The 22,644-nt window shown below is 39.4% G+C and overlaps 1 protein-coding gene across 8 annotated transcripts in view; it reads right to left on the reverse strand.

Annotated features, from left to right (window-relative positions):
• Positions 1-22,644, reverse strand: part of LOC111254977 (uncharacterized) — a 144,198-nt gene that overhangs the window by 68,213 nt on the left and 53,341 nt on the right. For all 8 annotated transcript variants that reach the window (XR_015317636.1, XR_015317635.1, XM_086975611.1 and 5 more), the window contains 4 exons: positions 10,319-10,482; positions 6,138-6,337; positions 5,015-5,160; positions 2,390-2,585 (listed from right to left, as the gene is read on the reverse strand). Coding sequence is in view for 6 of the 8 variants with exons in the window: in XM_086975611.1 (XP_086831737.1) it covers positions 2,390-2,585; positions 5,015-5,160; positions 6,138-6,337; positions 10,319-10,482 (706 nt within the window). In the remaining 2 variants the exon portion in view is untranslated. The remainder of the gene's footprint in view (positions 1-2,389; positions 2,586-5,014; positions 5,161-6,137; positions 6,338-10,318; positions 10,483-22,644) is intronic.

Raw genomic sequence — 22,644 nt, forward strand, 5'->3', positions numbered from 1 at the left:
GCTTTCTGTGGTATCGATCAAGGTCAGACTTCTGAGTAATACCCGGAAACGAAGCACTAATCGAACAATCATACAGAACAGTCATCGGAATGCCGAGTAAAACCCGTTAGTAAACTTCAATCCGACTGAAATCCGACACAACCCCGAAACTGTCTAGCTAACACCTGTCGTTTTTGCTCCTTGTGAGAGAAGGTACATCATCATTTTCTTCATAGCAGTATTCGTAAAACAGAGAACCTAGCTTACTAAGGAAAAAGGTCAATAGAGACCGATTCGGTCAGAAAAGGCACGCAACAAAATTCATCACCGAAAATTCGATTATGCTTTTTAGAATGCATTTACCATACAGGCTCCAAAAGCCTGGATTGAATTCACGTTGGGCACACCTGGCCATTTAGGTGTTTAGCTGCATGATTTTGTTTAATTTGCGACCATCTTAAGACTCACGGTGAGTTTTTAAGGGGAAAAACTGTGGTGTTAAAGCCTGATACGATCCGAACTTCGTCGTGTGCAGCACAGTGTTAAGCCCTCAAAACGCAACCATATGGAGCTGCAGCTATCACCACCTGCGTGCAGGCAGTCAGCTGGAAAAGTTACATCGAAACCCCGTTTTACACTTCGTCCTCGGACCGCTACCAACGTCCAGCCGTGGGCGACTTAGACTTTCTAACTGCGCCTTTAGTAAGTAGCTTTTTTGATGCGAAAAATGTTGTGTTTTTATTGAAAAATATATTTTTTGTAAAAGACTAAACCCTTGGTCGAAGACCGACAATGTCTCATCTAGCGCCTAAGGCTTTCATAACCTGATTGCGCTTGAGTTAGCGGCTGTTTACTGTTTACACTCTCGACCGTAACTCATACGGTAATACATATGTACAAGGTAAGGTATTCGAATTGAGATAAACGCTGATGGGCTGCTTATTATAGCGGACTCAGTAACAAAAGAAAGTCAGTTTTTTCTAGAGCAGACCAACAGACTCATCGTGGTTTCAAAACAATATGTAGTTTTCGGAAATTGAAAGGAGGTCAGCCATCATCCAATATGTCTATGCGGGACGAACTGCCACAGAGGATATAGATTTTTTTGTCCGAGATCGACAATATATGTTATTGCTAGCCTTTATGCGCTTTTGAAGGATTGATTCTTTCAAAAGGCAACCGGGAAATCATCAATGTATTTTATATTTAGAACTCATAGAATAGAATTACACCTAGACCTTCTGTATCGAAATTAACGTCCACTTTGAAAAACAGAACATCAATTGTTAATTAGATTGTTCAATTAAGTTACAATGATTGAGATCTTATGCGTTCTTTTTTTACCTTTTGCACTTAACTAGATTTTCACTATGTGTGGCCTACTATGAGGTGAAAATTAAGTGTTGCTAGAATTTTTTGCATGTAGCTTATGTGGGCGACACTTTAACGTGAGAAGTATTATCCATATCGCTTAACGCACTTTTAAAAATTATTTGGGAGTTAAAAACAAATATCTTGAAAGTGACTATTTTGTCTTACAACATCTAAAGTGAAGCTGCAATTGCAACGAATAATGGTTGTATTAAGTAAACGTGACCTCCAGGGTTAGTAGGTCTGGTACATGCAAAAAATGTCGTCATACTATCTAATTTTGCTTAGATACAGTCTTAGAAACAGCTCAAAAAAGGGAATTCCGTGATTATGTTTTGTCAATGTTTCACCAGGTATCGAACCTCCAAGAAGCTCTTATTTATTTTTACTAGCTCTTATTTATTATTATCTATGAAGTAATTGGTAAGTTTACGTATCTTACCGTACACTTTAGAGTATACTGATACACCATAAGTCTTATTTTTGTAATAAAAACACTTTTGTTTTTAACAAGTGACTTCTGTTTTAGATTGTTTGGTCACAATATTTATGTAAGCAATAAATGGCATACAGTGACTCAATTTGAATACGAAACAATTGTGCTTCAAAATTGCATAGAGGATAGTTGATACGCATCGAGACGTTATGCAACGCACATCTTTTTCAAGAGATCCCTCAAACATCTCACTAGGATCTAAATGCCAGTCATGCGGAGCTGCCAAAGAGGGCTGTTCTTAAAAAATTAAGTGATATTATTAAAAATGAATACCGCCATTTAAGTTTTCAATGATTAACTAAGCGGTATCTGGTATGCTCTGGTATCCATCTCGCTCCTTTTTGTAACTTCCATTGTTGAAATTGCATAAGCATTGCATATTTCAAATGAAAATTCCTTATGTTAACGGTTTATTGTGCTCGTCATATATTATATTCATATTAAAAATAACCCTGGAGACAACAAGCTGTATCAAGTGTAAAGGTTTCATGAAGAACTCTCCTTATGGGGACTACATAGTGCAAGTCTGTGATGTAAACCTACCTTTCAACAAGCAAATGCCACTGTGGTAGACAGGTGAGCGACATAAACCATTCTTTTGCATTAAAAAGAGGCACGGTTTCAAGTAGAGATCGGAACATCGCCAGAAACGAGTTGGAATGTTGTATCATAGCGTTTTTACTTGCTGCTCCGCCTTGGTCAGTTTTTACTGGAGGATTGTATGTTAGCAGGAGGCCAGCTGGAATATAATAAGAAGCAAGTTATTTTCTCAATACATGGGTACACCGAAATGACTCTAGAAATAAATAAAATATGTCTTCTCACTTACAGGTAAATTAACTTGAAGACATAAGTTTTTCATTTTTATCATCACTCCCTTACTTCCAGGGCGTTATCTGTTTGACATTGGTCGACATCTATCTACTGATAGCCGTGAGTGACCATGTTGATATAAATAGTGAGTACGTTTTTTTTCCTTCTCTGATACATCAATAGAATTTAGTTGATTCGGGTCGTATATTTGGGTGGCTCGCTGCCAAGATGATGTCAAACTGAGGTTACACAAGTACTAAGTCTTGCCATTGATACGCCCAGAACTTCTCGAGCTTGCTCATCACGTTAGAATTTTGATCATCTTCGCAAAATAGCGTTCCAAAAGAATGTATATGATTTTTGGAAACATTGTTTCCTTAACTGATTATCAGTAAGGACAAAAATGAAATTTTAAGTTGAATAAATGACTAAAGCTAGTGAAATGCAGATCAAACAACAGCAATGCTTCGAGGCGACGTGCCCGGATCACCATGCACTCTGGGTCCGTTGTTTCCACTAAGGGTATGAACGAAGTAAATAGAAGGTAATTTTTAGATTCTTGGAAATCGTGTGAATATACGTCATACTGCCTGCTATTCATCCCTGCAACAACAAGTCACTCGTTGCTTACTGCGCGCAGCAACATTAATTATGTCCTTAATTACATAGATACTTGCTTAGCCAGCCATCAGATAGTACCAAAACTCCACTGTGGTGCCTGGGAATCCGCAACAAAACATGTAATTAGTGACGTCTCTTGGGGCTCTAAATTCGCGTTATGTTCATCAACACAATATTTGAAGAAGGGTACAGACACAGATAGAACGAACCCACTAGGTGAATCCTACGTGCGCCCACCGGGTAGCGTTCTCATTACTGGCATTGCCTCTAAAACTAAACGAAGAGATTAAACGAATCTCTAACCTAGACCAGCTCACGTTTATATTCGTTAAGTGACTCCCAGCTGAGGATGAGGCTACCAAACGTTTACTTTATTCAAAAGGTTCAAGGAAGGACAGGCATAAGGAAAAGATATACTTATGAAATGGACCTTATGGATGGAAGGTAAGAGCAACTATGTCCCACTGACCTTTCAGTTCTCTTTTTCTCTTTGAAACTTAAACATTGTCACTTGATCTCGCGTTTATAAATAAATTTCCAATTTATCACATCTATCTGTATTTTTATTTCGTATTCCTTTCGTAAAAAGCACGAATTTTTTTAATTATAAATAGAAACCAACTTGATTTTCGTCGACCTGAACTTAAATCATGTAATGATTTAACCGATAAAAAAAACTGCCTTAAGTAAATTCTAATTCAACATAAAGGTCGCAAACTTTCTCTCAAATATGAATTATTAAAAATGATAACGCTGTTATCTCTAGAATATCCTTTTGATATTATTTGTCGAGCTATTTTTAATAAAATAATAAATATTAATCGTCTCATTTCATACAATCTAAACATCCCAATACAGCATATTTTATTACAAATTATTAGAAATAGCATCGGGAAAAAAAAATTGTCGTATTCTTTGGATAATGACGATTCACAGGCATAATCCTTCTACCTCGATAAGATAGTTAGCGAAAATATTTCATGTGGATATGGCTGTGACGCCATGAATCATTTACGAAGACCTCCTCTACATGTTATACCATAAAAATCGGTTAGGTATTCTCTAAGGTTGGAGATACCTGATATCGTTTGCCTCTCAGGGTGCAGCAGGCCGTCTTTTCCTTTTTTTTTGTTTTCTCTGACGAGAAAATATTTACCATCGATACAAGAGTGAGACGCAGGAACGATCGCTGGAGTGGCCGAGGATATGTCTACTGCTAAAACCCAATCTCAGACCAATTTTCATTTTTTGACTTTGATACCCAGTTAAAAAAAACGTCACGCTAGCAAGTTTCTTCAAAAAAGACGAAACGATCTACACAGAAAATAATTTACACGTTTCATGAATCCTTGTGCAACCCTGTATAGATGAAGTGCCTAAGGGAATATTTGTTGTAATAAGCCTATTTGGTCGCATGGTAGCCCACAATTAAACTCGCTGGACTACTCTGTGCTCAGCGCGCCCACAATTGGCAGTGTCGACTAGATCACCCATGCCTTCATCAAGAAAGCGTTAGCACAATTTCAAAAAAAAAAGCTTCGAGTGAGCCTACGATTTAGGTTCCGAGTCCAAGCTTTACTTGAGTTTAGCGGAGGTTACATCAATATAACAGTAAAACTGACACCTTTAGCATATAAAAAAATTCGTTGAGAGCCGATCAATAATGTTCTCATATACATTATATGATTTTATCAGTATATTTATTATTTTAAGGAAGAAGACCTATATACCTACCGGCGGCCTGCGGTTGGATATCATGAGCATTTTGATGGAAAAGGCTCTGCTGCAGTCTCGGGATCTGTGCAAGACTTGAGGAGTAGGTACGAATCTGCTGAATACTTCGAGATGATTGATGAACCTCACGAACCGTTATGGCACTCCTAAGAAAGAAAGTTTTTTTTTTAATTATTGTCTGCAATAGAAAACATTTAATAAAGCCATTAAGTTAACCATAATAGCCAGCCTCTATAAGAAAAAGACAACCAATAATCGTTGCTAATAGCAGACGTATTCCTTAAATAACTTGAAGATCGAGGACGGAATGTGTATAAACTACACACTAGATCTGATTTAGGAATAGAAGGCAGTGCAGTCACAATTTTATATTAACAATACGTAGGCTCTTTGAAAAGACAGACAGGATCAGGAACACACTATTGGCGTTTGATTACTGTTTAATATAAAAAACGATCTGAGGGAACTGATGAGATTAATAATATGGAGATAAAGTAGCTGGGAAAAGTTAATATCATTGTGGCCAAGCATTGTTGTTATCCCTAAAGCTAACGTAATAACTTAATTGAGTAAACTTAAACCGGCGTGCAATATGTGATAGCTCTATATTGACTTCGAACTGAATGTTCAAACCAGCTTGGAAGAACCAGTTGTCAAATATAGACAGCGAAATGTGACTAGACTCGACTAAAATGACTTTAAATCCCCTTAAAAGGATACTCTTTTTGTCAGGAAAAACGCCGATTTCCGCACCAAATTTCCGCATAAATTAGTAGATTTATGTTCACTTTCAAAAATTAAAATGGATTTCTATTAGGCAATTTCCCTAAAGTATTCTACTCACGGCAATAAATTAGATCGAATTTTGTTGCAAAAGAGAACAGCAACGTTTTTTACTTAGTTTTTTCTTTCTAGCTTTGTCCACTGTTCACGATCTCGGTTAAAAATACTCATATTGCATATATTTACGTCAAATGAATTGAATCAGTTGGCACGCTTTTTCCTTGCGGAACAACGTACGATATTTTCCAAATTAATAGTGAAATAAAAAAAATTGTAAATTACCACATGGTGGTTAATGTGACGTTGAATATTACTATTATACCAAAAAAAAATGTCATACCTTGGTAAACATCTAACCTCGTGCCGTATACGAGTACTAATAAAATTTGAGAAGGCTTTCTGTAGAAGCGCAGAGTTCGAATGACTGCAGATGTTGGCCACCGGGCCTACAGTAAAGAACGATGCTGGTACAGCTAAAGAACCCTCCTCTGACGAGTTCAGTGATGAAAACTCAAGCGTCAGCCGGAGTTTGCAAACCTCCTAAAATGTTTAAAAAATAAATCGCATACACACATAGTCAGAATCGTCTTTAGGTTAAGAGGTTAAGCTTTCGTGGTATGATCTGAGTTTTTACGGAGATCACAAAATATTAGCGGGTGACTGATAACATATTGAAGAAACATTATTCCTCTTTCGCCGCTTTCCATTGTGAAATTACGCCGAAAATACGATTTTCTTATTGTCGATCGGGAACCCAAAAAGTGGCAACATAATCAATTTCTCAATTGGTTAGGTAATAGAAAAGCTATTAAACAGTGGATATAAAGATGAAACAAGACGTGAAGATAAAGCAAGCGTTGTTCTTTATTATTAGCTGTTAAAAAATTCATTTAATTTATTGCATATCAAGAAAGTTAGTTGGGAGATCACACCTTGGTAGCGTCACACCCTGATTGTATGAAAAATAATGCGTGGTTTACAACTGACACAGTTGATAGCCAAACACCCCGGACCAAACACTTGCGAAACGTTTGTTTGTACTGCTCTGACTATGCAAACTTCGCAGTGTTCTTGATGGCGAAGTTTTTTATTTTAAAAAAAAAATCCTACATGTTTAAAAAATTCTCGTACATTCCTAATGCTCTTCGATTTCGAGTATTTACTAATCGCTTGTACTTGATAGGACGCGGTCTAACAATATTACTTGACAAGTTCACGCTTTTCATATATTTAAGTGATCTCGCTGAGTTTCGTTGCATTTGACTTGTTCAGTGTTCGGAACTCTCACTTGCCGCAGTGAGGATAACCATAAACGGAAATTGACGCCCAGTTTGTCCTTGATGCCAGTTATCATCGAATGCTGTTATCTTTATTGTCACACTTTTTTATTCATAAATGGAAATAGCACTACGCCAAGTCAAATACATCATAGGTAAGCATCATTGGAAGGTTCATCCGTACAGTCTGCACACTTGTCACAGTCGACTATCATTCTGTGACAGATAGCAGTTCCTTCTATTAAACGGAACTCGCATGTACAGCGATAGAATCACTATTCTTGCCTCAGATGTCTTTTAGGATTTTCTGCAGTGCCCCTCTTTCAACGAAGATAAATCTGTATGGCCTTGATATCATTGAACGACTCCCTTCAGCTTCTGCATTGTAGAACTCAGAGAATTTCGTTCACTCAACGCCGCAAGTACATGCCTGCGTTTATTTATAATACAAGCACGCATAGATGTTGTTTAACTAATGCCGGTACCGCATCGTCTGCCTGTAAAATGTTTACTTGCCTCTTCGGTAACTGTCGCTGAAAAATGGGCAATATTTTTTCAGTGCTCCCTTACTAATTACGGTCTTTTGTTTGCGTCAATTCACAATCGGCAGCACCATTTTTCTGACATTGCGCTTACAGGACGTATCATATTTTTGGCGGTAACAATGTGTCGGTAGTTTGTCGTGCAGAATTGCGTCAAGCCCTGGGTAATCTTCGTAACTAACGACCCGTGTGTCTTCCCTGTTTATTACTGTCACCAGCCCTTCACAGTTACCCTATTATGAGTCACATTCGCTTCACGCTTATCTAGAGGCTGATACTGATTTGTTTGAGACCGTTTTTCTATCACGGTTTCAGTTCGAGTTGTATTTCTATATATAACCACCTTGTTGTGCCTGCATAATTATATCCATCTGTTAATCCATTCTGGCTAATCATTTTTCAGTGGTCCCGATGGTCACCATCTTGATCTCGGTCTGGTCGACTTTGTTCCGTTTAGTGACGATACGCTCGTACACACTTCTGTACGTTATTGGATAGAGTGGCCATTTGCATTCGCCTACTAATTCGCTGCTTTCTGCTGATTAAATGCTTCCGTGTACAGCTCTTAACCACGACGACACATCTTCGTAACGCCTATATCGATTTTGTTATCACCGACTTCTATTCTGGTTGTAGTCCACATAGAATATGATCATTTGTTACATTAGCAGTGATGCTAACCTCATTGCATAGGATCTCTGTCCTGGACGTGTATACGTGAAGCATTTCGGCGCGCCGTTCCCTACATGTGTGCAGCCCCTGAATTAAACTATTAATTGGTATCTTTGATAACTACGGCTTCGAAAAAAGCTGCAACATCTATTGCCAGATTTTACTCGTGAGCTTCGTGTACTGTACTTGTGACACCAAGAGATCTTTCTGTCAGCGCTTGACAGCTATCAGTCGTCATTCTGGTTTTCCTGTTATTGGAATGCTTCCAACAGGATCTTTTACGCTCAGAGTTGGTTTACTCTTCTTGGGCCTTGTCTCGAGCGTCTTTCATGTCCATATTTGCCAAAAAGATACTTTATAAGCAGTTTTTGTTTTCCAGGAAATATTTGAGATTTCCTACTTAATCTTCTTACGTTCTTCAGCTATGTAATTGTAACAGCACAGCGTATTTTTTCTTTGTACCCATCTTTTATAAAAAAAAGGTTTATTTGCAAACTGAATCTTAGTTCAACGGCTGGCAGCCGGCGGTGCTACTCTACCACGGCTGCTAATCTATGCATGGTTCAGTCTTCTTGTTCATAGATTCAACCAACTACATCTTCATTAATGGAGTTAGCAGTTGATTTCTACGAGAGGAGAACAAATCGTCGAAGCACACTTACCCGCACATTAGTTGATACGAAAAAGGACGAAGTGGCCGGTCAAATTTCAAGGCTAAGGTTCATGGTGAAAGGTTTGAAAACGGGGAAGAAGTTGCGTTGTAAGTGAACCTATTATGCCTTAACTACTCGAGACTTAAGTAATGGTTAGGATTTTAGAAACACAGGCGGGTGCCCACGGATGATCGCATAAGCACCTATTTAACTCGCTCAACGCTTTTATTTCAACGCTCGTCTATTGAAGCGGTTTCCACTTCCGCGGCAGGATATTATGCACAGGTCCAAATAGATGATAGGAAAATGTACGGGTTCACTCAGGAAAGAACGCGTCGGTTAAAAGAGGAATTACATCAATGTGACAGCTTTGTGAATCATCTTGCTGAAGCGACGTTACCTGACTTCACGGCTTTTGCAAAGTTTGCAAATGATTACCGAATGCACCGATGTATGGCTGAAGCCAAGCAAAAGACAGGGTCAGCCAAGTATCTGTCTCGCTGTGATGTGCAGAATCATTTCCAAGCTAAGCATCTCAGTGCCAACAGAAGCCAGGTGGAGAGAAACGCAACAGAAGGTTCATTTTAGATGTAAGGCAGCTGAAATTACCCGTCATGGAGTTCAAAGACCTCGAGGTAGCCCAGCTCAGGCAAATACAATGAATGAGCTTTCGACTGAATAAGGTCACTATTAAACTTCATGCGAGAGCAGATTAGGTATGTGTTCGTTAATGGTTTAAATTAAAGAGCACTGTTGGGGTTGACGCAATCCCAAGCTAAAGCCGTGTTTATGCTGTGGTAGAACAGGTTCCGAATGTGTAGGAATCGGAAAAACTGCGCAAAAGGTAATGAGGTGTCAATTCAAGCTGGTGACTAGGTACGTAGGTTGGTGAAGTTCAAATTCTAGAGACTAAGACGCCTGTGAACCAGCGACCGCTATCAAAGTCGGAATTGAAGAGGCGGTCGGTTTTATTGGTTGTTGAGGTATATACGGCCGAGAGTTAAAGGGCGTGGTCCAAGCAGTAAAACATACGGTTCAAGCAGAGACGGAGGCTGCGGCGGTTGAGGGATGACGTAAGGAATGCTGGGAATGGTAAGATAATCCCGATACAGTAAAATCTCGACGACTCTCAATACAGTATCATGAAATGTTGGAAGGATTGGAACTTCAAGCAGGAACGGGCTCAGAGCAAAATAACGGTATACATATTGGAACAAATACGTAGATAGCGCCGTCTAGTGTTATGGCGTTTACCAATAGCATAAAACGCTAAGTAGTTCGGTTATTATATGAAAATGCGATGCACGCAAGTAAGTCGTAGTCGTGCCAGTACTAATGCATAATATATATCGTACACAATATATTCACGATCCAAACCTTTTCAGGAAGAGCTGCGATCGAAATTTCGGGAAAATAAGCAAGCGCATCAAGACATGATGCCCTTACAATGTTGTGTTCGTTTTGGTCGAAGAAGGATACCCATAGCTTTCTCTGGTATGCAATCAATTCACCCTCAGAAGTGCCACGCAAGATCGAGTGCCCTGCAACAAATTAAAAACAATATTAAGGGCTATGTGAAAACGATCAAGCTGTCTACAACCTTACTGTAAACCATAGTGACCATGCAATTCCCCGTATATATTTTCACTTTAGCAATAGAATGCTTCATTTTCAAGTTTATTTTACTAAAGACCTCTGCGATCGTGATATATCGGGACAAAAAGTTATTTTTTCTTGATTAATATGGCTTCCTTAAAAAATGTGAAATCTATATTTAGGAAATAGGCGAGATTTAACTGTTGCAAGAAAGACAATGATTTGTTTTCGAAATGCGGATAAATTTAACATACTACCGTTATGTGTATCAAATTATGGTGTTTGATTGTACGAATTTGACTTCGCTCAATTCTTCAACTATATTTGTGTAGAGTAAGAAATAAAGCATTCGAGTACCACTATCTATCTATTATCTAGTATCTATCTATTAACTAGTATCTACTAGTACTCATGGATGTTTTTGACGACTGTTTTGATTGCCAGTATGGCCTTGTTGTTTTCACTAAGACATTAGCGCTGTAAGTGGCGATTCGGTACGTTCAGTTTAGAGCTAAAAAAAACGCATATCCAACATTACTTTTTTCTTGATGAAAAAGTGCTGCCGAAACAAAAATAATTGTTTACCAAGTCGAAGACGAACGTATAGAGAGCGTTGTTTAGAGAGCGGCTTTAGAAGCGGATTTCGACTCAAAGGACAAACCACGCTTCGGATGGCCACAATAAGGGAACGACGACGAGCTGCAGGAACTCGGTAAGCAAAACGCGGTCCAGTCGACCAATGACCTTTCAATGCGTATGCAAATAAATGCATGCAGCAATGACCCAGACTTGTCAATACTTTGCATACGCTAGAAAAGTTCAAAATAGCCGCAAATTGGGGTCCCAATGAACTTAATAAAGATAATTTCCTTTGTCCACACAAGTTGTTTGGTATGTGTTGTTGGCGATATTCTGAACAGCAACTCCTGTTATTTAATCGGAAGCTTGACCCTTCAAACCATTGCGTCAATGAAAACAAAAAAAGTAAGTCTGACAACATGCCTTTTGTTCCTTGTACGACATATAAGAAGGTTTTTTCTACACAAGATTGCTACCGACGATGAAACATTGGCGACAACCCTAAATATGAACTGGAATAATTAGACCTCTTCAATTGAACGCCATGAGTAAGTATTCATGGATAACCGGTGTACCTGTCTTATAATGGAATCAGAAAGGGGTGTTTTAGAGTTATTAAATTCCATGGAAAAATATGTTATTCGGCTCAGCTGGCTGAGCTACTAAATTGAAATAAGAAGCTCTTGAACCGGTAAAAGGCGGCACAACCTGACCTTGTTTTATGGTACCGTTACACTGCATACTGCCTCGATGATCCAGCCAAGGCCAACGAACTTCCAGTGGGAAACTCCGCCCCACCTGGCATATAATACAAACATCGCCCTATCCGATTATCACTTGTATCAGTTAGGAAAACAAATATCTCAGAACAGAGGCCAAAGTCCGCAAATGAGTCGACGAATTGGTCACTTTCGAAGATGAAGTCGGGATACACTAGCTTCCAGAAGGTGGATGAAAGATGCAGAAAGCAAAGGACTTTGACTGAGATGTATTCACTTGTTTGCAAATTATAATAAATCAACGAATACGTGTAATCGATTCATGCCTCATTTTAGTACAGATGACGAAAGTGTAATAAAACTGAATCTAGCAATTTTTTTTTGTAAAATCTTCTTTGTATCAGTTTAACAAATTTTTCAAAAAATGACTTCAGATCTCTTAAAAAGGACTATCATATAGTCTATCCAATAGCTTCGGTGTCAAACTAAGCGGCCAAAACACCGTGTTTCGTTTTGTACCACTATAATACTAGACTATGCAGTTCTACGTATTGAAATTTATTTATTATTATATGCTTGCCCCTGCACGTTCCTAGAGAGTATCTTCTTAACATCTATACATGTTAAAATCACTCCTACGAACATGGTCTACTATTTCGGGATACAACATAGGTTCTTTCGATAAACAAAAAACTGTATCACTAAGGCAGTCTAACTCTTAATAGCTCTATCTTCGTTGGCCATATTAATGAAGCATAAAGCAGATACAGGACTCTTGAGATATAGCCTTAGTGATTAGCGAAGGCGAGTGCCGCCAAATTTTAAAAGTGCCAGTGGTGCACGCTATTCCAGGACCTTCGTCATAGGGCTAAACTTGTATGTAATCAAATGTACAGGTTTTAGTACTGGCTCTGTTTTCATGGCGTCGAAAGCGCATTGTAAATTTAATATCGCGCAGGATCGCTCAATTTCTATTCGAAATCAGAAAGATTTGGTTTGTTATTAATTTTTTTCGAAAGCCAAGCTGAAAATATTTCAAGATTTGCCCCATGAACAGTAAACCTTGCTGAACCGAAAGTACGCTTATCGATCTGAGGTTCGACGGACCGTCCGTTTGTTCAGTCTTATTAAAAGAAGCTGCTAATAAAGTTCCCTTTCCTAAATATAATTTATATTTGAGTGGACAAATTTAAGTGCGGGGGCATAGCTATTATACAACGCAGATAATAACTTGCGATGGTATGTTAAATTCGATAATCCATTTAGTTGTTTACTGAAAAGTGGTAAAACAAACTTTATGGTCTAATTTAGTTTCGAATTTATACTATACCTACACCTGTACGTATTCTACGAACTTCTACTAATTGTCGGTCAGACGCTTTTTTTATTAGGCCATTAAGGGCTATGACCGTATTAACTAGACGTGAGTTGGAGGAAGGCTGTGACCCTTTCTGTCATGTACCGCCGATCTTAGTTTATCAACGGTATTTATAGATATAATGAACGTGCTCGGTCTACTTACTAAAAGGCGGTGTTGCTGTTAGTCCTACGCTCTCCGGCGTATTTTTACATGTAGTCAGTAATATCTCGTAAATAAGCAGTACTCTAAACGCAATTCGAGAATGAGTAAACAATTTTTCGTAACAAGAAATCTTCTTCTTCTTAGCTTTGCTAAGCAAGTCATGAATAAACGAGTATGATCGAACGTGATGTACGGCGATTTTCGTCGATCACTCCGTTAGTGTTTATGCTTCGACACGCAGGGCATTTTCTAGCGTTCGTTGTTTCTACCAATGCTATAGTTTTAAAATGGAACGATAAGATGAACTTAAAGTCATGTTATCAATTCTAAGATTTGGGAGCTTGTAGTCCAGCCTCCTAGATTCCAATTGCTTCAAACATCCTTGCAATTCGCTGCTTTGTCTCTTTCCCGGAGGAATGAGAAAATACAAGCTTTTGGATTTCACCTTACAGACTGCTTCCAGCGTACTCTTAGATTTATTGTGTGCTATTGATGTCATATTACCATAACCAAATTCCCTCGAGTTCCTACAGCGCTAGTAAAGCTTATTTTATCTTCTCGGTGAATTCCGTTTACTCTAAACGCACAAACGAGACCTACGACTGTTAGCATCGTAATTGTCGCTACTGCAACATTATGTCAAAGCTTGCTGCTTCTGCTTAGTAATGTGCACACATAACGTGCAGAAGTAGTCTTGGACTATCTGTTTTGCCTGTTGATATGTAGGACGACGAATTCGACAAGAACAGACCATTGCCATTATGCGTTATAAGCGTTATCTTGTATAGAGCCCTTATGTACGAATAACAAAGCTAGCGAAAATTTCGTTGCCAATAAGTCTCATCGAAGATGGGTTTGCCATTGCCTGTAGTGATCTGAGCATAATATTAAATATGATATTTTCCAACAGTGATCTTATGAGCGATGGACACGTTTGGTCAAATATCCTACAGAACCTAATCGAAACATATGGTGCTTGTCACCACGTCGTCAGTCAATATTCATTTGCCGTTCTCGCAATCGACAGAATCTTCACCGGTCTTTCAAGAAAGAAGAAACTAGGATTAATCAAAACTTCACTCTCATTGACTCAAACCAGCTCACATGTAACAGATTCGGTTTCGCGGAGAGCGGTTGTGGTTGAGCTACTGTTCTAAAAATTAGCAGAATTTCTGCTGTTAGTGCCTACTAACCTGGGAGCCTTATAAAAAGAGTATTGACCTAGTAATTCAACCTAGACACAAAATGCTAAGATGGGTGATTTTTTCATCAGTTTAATAATTTTCGGCATCATGGTTACCAAAGTGACATGCTGACAGACAGTACGACCCAAACTCTAACCTTAGGGCGAGATGCAATCCAACAAATTTACAGATTATTAGCCCTAATAGCACTCCACAAAGGGACTATGGAAATCAAAGGTATCGTTTTTGTTTTGTATTGGCGTGACTTAGTTTCTTTAGCAAACAGCTTTTATATACTAGGTCGTACACACGGTCTGCCAGCCGGGAGACCCAAATACTGCGCGACATAGAACGAATATAAAGATTTCTGTAGAAGCAGAGGGAGGCGGAGAGTCAACTGGGATATCCGATTCTCAAACTTCGCTCAAGGGAAAAAGCAAATATGGCTGTTCAATCTTCGCCTGATGCCAGCATGCACCTCATAAATACAAAGCAGATTTGGATTGAAATAAGCGAGTGCAACCTGGGCAAAAAGCTAAAGTTTTTCCAGGATCGAAGGAGCTTGCATAGCCACAAGGAGGTAAAAATATGCACGTAACACACGCACCTATAAAGCCTTGCAAGAGCTAATTGTCACTGAAGAGAAACAACCCCGGACGCATAATTCAGCGAACTTAAAGGAAATCCGGCGGAATTCATAGAAAGATCTACTGTACATGTCTAGAAGAGCAGTAGGAATGAGCTGGAAGCCTTTTCAGCGAAATCTTCAGCTCAGTAAACCGGGAAGCTACGGGGTTCTCGGGAAGATTGTTGATATTGTAGCTGACGAAGTGCACTTGTAGCTAGCAATCACAGACAATGTTGAACGATGCTGATGAAAACACATCCTTTAAAAATGTCTTGAGGAAGCTTCAGCTGGATGTGATCCGCTGCAACACAAAGCTAGGGTCACAAGAACAAAAATTCTACGAAGTGAAGGACACTTGTAAGCGAATATAGGTAAATCATGTCGGTAAGTCACTCGCTAGCAAGGTTCCGACATCGACAAACAACACAAGTGAACCGACTGCAGTGCCTGTATCCTCAAGGTAAGTAACTTCGAGACATCAATAAATGCCAAAGGCAAAAAGAGTAGTGAAAACGACCCAATAACTATTCTTTCTCCAACGGAAAAAATAAGAGAAAAGGATCTTGGAGCAAATGAGTAATGATTATTGTTTCCCAACTAAACTATAACAAAGTAGAACCTCTCGCGATCTTTTCAAGGAGTTTATTCAGATAAAAAGGCTGACGTACCTATTTTCGGCGGGTCCTCTGGAGTCTCGAAGGCTCAGCCCGAGCATAAAAAAACGAGGAAGAATTGCAATGTGTAGTAGAGCCGGAAAGATTTTCTTGAGTGCAAAAAACCTAACTTACATCTATTCTTCCTACTCGTCTTTTTGAAACTATGAAAGACTTAAATAAAATTTTCAACGGTGTAGCAGAGTAATTGAAGTGGCAGATGCTCTAGTAAATTATTGCCGTCAGCTTTAACGCGGCATCAGAAACATGGGGAGTTTGTTGGACAAACAGGAGATGCCGGCAGCTGCTAGAGTCAATAGTCGCGCAAAATTTAGAAATGTTAAACACGGGTGTCGTGCCGACTTTTAGGGTCATGCGACTTCCTTCTTCATAGATCTCACGATGTACGAAATGGATCAAACTGCCTGCCTTGATGGCCGGAGAGAGCTTGGAGAGGAGGAGGACATCTCGTACAAACAAGCAGGAGTCTTAGTAGCAGAATTTCACTGATGTATCTGGAAAAGGAACGTCGTGAAATGCTAAGTACAGGAACATGGAGGCCTGCAAAATGGAAAAGATCTACAGCAACTCCTAGCAGAAATCTGCAGAGCAAGACGATCTTGTAAGGTGAATTAAAAATGGAAACCGAACTACTGGTAAAATAAATTGTTCAGGGTCGAGAAGCATGTAATGAAGCTAGAAAGATACTTACAGGAGTGACAATCGGCAAGGACCTAGACGAGCTCCAAGGAATTATAGGCAAAAATAATAGAACTAAGGCTTAGAAACCTTGCCAAAAAAGGTGTCTTATTTGAGAACTGGTATAGGTTCCGGAAATACAAATCAGTGTTGATGACAATCGATAGAATCCTCCGAGAAGTTGATAAAACAAAGAAAAGCTGATCAAAGAAAGGCTTTTTTTTTTAAAAACCTTCCTAAATGTTAAAAATGCTTTTGATGTTTAAAGGAAAAAAAGTTAATTAGTAGCTAACTAACTAAATAGTAGTCAGTTAGCTAATAAGTAAGCTACCAGCTTGGTAGTCAATGAAGAAACTATTTCAACAGGGATTTCACAAGAGTCTATCCTAGGCTCTTGCTGTAGACCCTGACATAATCGAGTGCTACGACTAAGCAATCTGCTTTTGAAAATAGAAATGATTGCCTTTTCAAATGACTCACTGTCACAGTTCAAGCCTAGGCGACAGATGAACCTCAAAGAAGAACAAACCGGACTCTGAGAGATATCTCGATATAGATGCAAGCACACGAGCAATCTTTGGTTTGGTTGAAGTCAAAAACTACACTACTTATTTTTATAAAAAAAATCCAACGTTTCACACTAAATCTCGGCGGGGACATGATAAACCTGGTAAAAACGACGAGACATCTGAGCGTTCAACTCAATCACGCAATAAGAGGAGTGCGTCACACCAAACAAGCTGTCACAATAGATGACTAAAGAATCTATAAAAGTTGCCAGAATAAAGAAAAGTTGTGGATGTTTGGTCAGAATGTGGTCAAAAATTCACAACCTACAGGAAAGGAAGATAAAGCTTCTTACAGAAGTTGCAGAGTTCATTATTCTCTTCGGGCCAACTCTCTCGACATTACCCGAACCTATGAGGACCACGATAAAGAAGCTACTTAAGTACCCAACGAATCTTTGCGCTTTGGGTTGTCCAAGCCTGCACGGCCAGCACAAATACGGCCTTTTCCTTGGCAGACATCTTTTCCTGGGATCACAGAATGCATGTTTTAGCACAATTATATGCATGATGCAGACGACAAGATCTTGAAAATGTGGCTAAAAGAGTGGAAAACAATACGTAATTTTGCAGTAAAAATAGCAATGAAGGACATCATCCCTAACATCCAGGCCTGAATTGCACTTCTAGGTAAAGGACTCTGTTATTTTTCACTAAGCTTCTCGCAGGCTACGAAGCGTTTTAAAGCTATCTTAACTAAATTGGCAAAACTCTAGCGGATATTTGTGTTCTCTGCATTGCGGGCCTAAAATAAAGTGCACACGACACGCTAGCGATTTGAATGGCGCTCATCCATATTAGAGAAAGACACATGAAAAAAAAGAGGTCTCTAGAAAACCGCGTGAGGAGATCGTTCATCATTCAATCATGAGAGTGTTGGAGGGCGGGTAAGAGTCTGGTGAAGGTTATCTTAAAGTAAACGGAATGGGTCATGAAGTTAAGGTTGAGCAAACGATGCATTGTTCATTTTATAGGTTACACGGGACAGTGTAAAGAGCTAACTCGTCTGAGGAGGTGATGAACCTGATGATCCGGTGGCACTAGTTACTCCCCCCTATCAGCCTGTCGTACTGTTTAATGAGGACTTGGGATTATTCAAAGCGAACCGTTAGATAAGGTTCGTGAATATTGCCACGAAAGTAAATCAAATTAGCAGGGCTAAGCTTTATACAGAAATAGACGTTATACTCGACTAATGCTAGTGGAACGTAAACTGTAACATCAAAATTTTCTATAAAAACACTCAGGAGTAGTGGCAGATGAATATTTTTGTAAAGTTTCGCTTCTAGTTTGGGAGTCCGCACTACACAGCATGTCCGTTGTAGTTCTCCTGGGCAAATCTCCGCATATCCTACTTTACACTTTATTTTTTAACGATATCACCAATATTAATGATCATTTGGGGCTGACTCTTTACCGCAATGGCACGTCTGGCTTTATCAGCGGATCGAAGACCTATGATTTTACTAATTCGACCCAGCCGAAATCGGTGGGTGACTGAGTGATAACTGTTTGACTATTAGTGTGACAAAACCTGGTTTCATTCATCTTTACCCCACAAGAGTTGAATCACTTCTTTTAAAGCTATATTTCTGGGTATTTACTTAGACGACCCATTAGGCGTCACATTCACAAGACAGATACGCCATAAATTAGTACCTGCTGCAGCGGCATTCTTTTAAGACATTATGAAAAACTCTCCAGAATTATTGAATGTTTTCCGTTATGTCACTATTTACTTTATGATCGGCCTGCATAGTGAGATACGTTAGCCTAAACATCACATTAGAACTATATTCGTAGTAAGCTCTTAGAACCGGGAACTAAAATGGTTACTCAGCTTTTTGCCACTTGTACCGATTTTCGAATTTTTACATACCCACTCTACCGTTTCTTTCTTATGTAGAATAGTTAGCTTTGGCTTCATATCCCTGTATCTTGTCTTCTCGAATTCTTATGATCGCAGAAAATCATACAAGACGCGTAGTGATGCCTCTGATTTTCTAATGGCCGGGCCTCGTTCTGATAAATTTCAACATCGTGGCTTTCTTATCCAAGGCTTTATTATGTGGAATTCCTTGCCTTCTCTATTATATTATCTGATTCCGTTTTCAAAAGACATTTTTGAAGAAGTCGTAAATATTCACGTAAATAAAGGTTTTGCGATATGACCCGAAATACGGTCTGTTACGACGCATGGACGCTACTGGGCGATTCCACATTTATGTTAGTTTTCCACTGGATACAAATATATAATTTTTCACGAAAACTCTCTTGTTACCATTTTGTCCGATTGCAGCAATGGCTTAAGGGTTGTAGATACCAGCCATGTTAGAGTGCTTCACTTTTACTCTTCTTATTGTTTGCTCTATTGGGTCTTCCTTTTCTAGTGCTGGGTTATTCTTCAGCTGGGTGTCGCCTTTACGCACTAAAAATCTAAAATCGATCACGGATTTGTTGCTAAGGTTTTATGAGCTCTTACCATCCTTATTATTAGGAGTTTCCACACTTGCAGGCCTTTGAAGCTTACTTTGCTCTTATCACATCGCGATTGATTTCCACGCGAGAATAGCGGCGGGCAAAATTGGATTGACTCCCATCCCCCTTTCTCGTTCTTTTTTTTTTGCGGCTTTCTTTGCTCTAGACCTTTATTACCTTTATTGCTCCATTATTACTTTCGCTGCCTTCTTTGTCGCCTTCTCAATCTCAGGACTTTTGTAGGGCTCGATTTCTTGCAACGCCTAGGAATCGGGCTGATCCCTTAATCTCTAATTCCTCTTGGTTTAATGAAAGGAATATTGGTTCGTGGATTTTTTTAAATTAGTGGAACCGCTTCGCTCTTTTCAGAGGTCAATTGGAGCCTGTGTTTGCTTCCTTTGACATTGCGTTTTGCCCTGTAGATTGTTCCCTGTGCGCGGTGACTCTAGGATGTTACCTTTGCAAGCATTTGTACTACTTCTAGCTCGAGAAGTTCTCGGACAGTGTCATTACGGAGTGTTCTGCCTAATTTCTAACAAATTTTAACAGGGTGTTTGTCACAGAAAGCATCCTTTGATCCCCATTTTTATTGTAAAATAAACGCCAGTTCTTGCCTGAACAAAACCACAAACTCACCACAGCCAAAAAAGCTTAGGCAAAAGCTAATTATTATATTGTTGGTTTCTTCGCGCTGGCCGAAGCGCCAGCGAGATAATAAACTTAGTTTTCCCCCATTGGTAGTTTACAGTATCGCACCTGCGCAAATGCTTAGAGAAGATACTGAACCACGTTTTACAAAATTGTCATACGACCGTGAATAGCTAACATGTCTAAGGTAAGACCCCGTATGTCCCAGTGATATCATGCCTGGTTCATACGAGCAGGGTTGGCTAGTTGTTATATGAATATGCTCTTGAAGAAACACATATAGCTGCTACACAGCCCAGATTTGAGTCCGCTGGATTACTATGTATAAAATATTATCGAGAGAAAGTCCAATAAGTCTTGACATGACAATGTTTATTCGCTTACTTCTGCTGTCAATCACGCATTTGCACATTTACAAAAAAAAACATTTGAAATGAGCCTGTACACGGTTTGGGAATCAAATGAAAACTTTAACAGTGGTGAATGACGATCAGAATAGATAAACATAACCGTCAGCGAGGGCACTTTTACCGCCTAAGACAATGTCGTTATACGTCTTTTGGCCATACGCGGTCTTAGAAAAAAAAGCATAAAGAAAATTTTGAGTTTAGATGAGCTACTTAAAGGCTGTATTCTAAAGCAAAGGGCCAAGCTGGGGCGCTATGGCGGTCATTCTTTTTGCCATGACTTACGCTTCCGTTACTAAGGTAAAAAGCGACCAGCTTCTCAAGGTTACGAAAACGTTTTAATCTCTCGTTACGCCTACTGTAACCTGCCTCTTCGGAAAACTGAAGGTCTTCCGTATTCGTGGCTCCTTGTGGAGTTTTCTGAGCTTTTGATGAACCGACATTCGTGTGGAATCCTTATTGAGCACCCGAAAACGCTCCTCTCTTCTGCAGTTTTGTTATCAGTCTTTTACCTGTGATACTCTCAAAAGCTTCTCTGACGGTATCTAATTAATAGATAAGGTAGTATCCTCCATGGTCGGGGGGGTCCCCAAGGTCTCTGAATAAAACTGAGATATTTCTTTTGTATCTTGTACATACAGTTTTACTCTTATAACATTGACGGACGCCGCGCAGCTCGTACAGCCTCAGCTGTCGGAGTGATCATTACATGACTTCTATCATAAAGATTTGAAGAATGTGATATTACTAGTATTGCCGAAATTCTTTGCTAATTAACTTCACTTACGATGTACGGACCTATATAGGAGCCATACAAACTTATGAACCTGCAAGCTGAATAAGCGTTGAGCTCAACCTTACGAGATGTAAAGTTTTACATACAAGTTTGCTCTTTCAGGAAGCTGAGCAGGCAACGACTAAACGGATCGGATCACCTTTTTTAGTGTTTAGTTTTAAAACTAGTCGCAACTTTAATTCTATTAGGGATGTCTCTGGGTTTTTATCGGCCTGTTTTATGCTTGAGGAGAATCGATGTTATTTGTCAACGTCTGCGTATTCGAGAGCGCATAGAGATGTACTTATTGTGTGAACTACACTGAGCTACGAAAATTCAGTGTATGCTTAGCCAACTCCAACTTTTTTGGAGGTTAAAGTGACTTTATGATGGAAATACTGGGTGACATTTTAGATATGTAATTGCCTGAAGCCACGTGTAACCGACCGTTGCTGCGTTTGGACTTTTTGGTTCCTTTGAACTTGTGGTTTTGCTTTTGCAGCAGCCTTGTAATTCATTTTTGATTTCGTGAGAGAATTGTTTTCCGATAAAGCTGGACAGCATTTTCTGTTAGCCAAATGACGTGTCGCCAGTACAATTAAGCAGCTCGTAAGATCACTTCCGGCGGAGAGCCAGAGACTGAATCTTTTCGTGAGAATACATATAATGCGTTTGGGGGCATCTAAATAAGTTCACAGATAACACGAGGTTGTTAACTGTACGATGTCCAAGAGCAGGGGCTCGGTTGAACAAAGTCTTGTCTCTGCCCACTTGAGTCGATTTTCAGTTAGCATGTTTATGTGTTCGTCATTTGTGCGAGAAGTATCATTGCTTAAATCTGTCGCCTTTCAGCTCAATCCGTCTCCTCGACCCATATGGAAAACATGAAGAACGCGTTTCTCAGAATCTCACTCAAATTTCGAAATTTTGTACTTGCAACCAAGGTGCTTCGTAATTTGTAGCTATGTATAGCCTGAGCGAATGGTTGAGTAACTGAACTTCTGGGCCGATAAACCTATTTAGAGAAAGATTAAGAGCTTGAGTGGCATGTCCCTGTAGGAGTGCAGCTAAAGCTAGAGGCGGCCAATGCTCCAAGTTCCATTGGCCACAGCTCTTGATGGATCCCGATTTCTTTCACCTTCAGCAACAGTATACACATAAAAAAATAACCTTCCATGCTTAGGATGACAATGCATCCTTAACGCCGTCATCACTAGCCGTGGCTCGACGATATCTGCAGAACTGTAGG

The sequence above is a fragment of the Varroa destructor genome, unplaced genomic scaffold, assembly GCF_002443255.2.
Source record: "Varroa destructor unplaced genomic scaffold, Vdes_3.0 BEIS01000007.1, whole genome shotgun sequence".
In the NCBI taxonomy this organism is placed as follows: Eukaryota; Metazoa; Arthropoda; class Arachnida; order Mesostigmata; family Varroidae; genus Varroa; species Varroa destructor.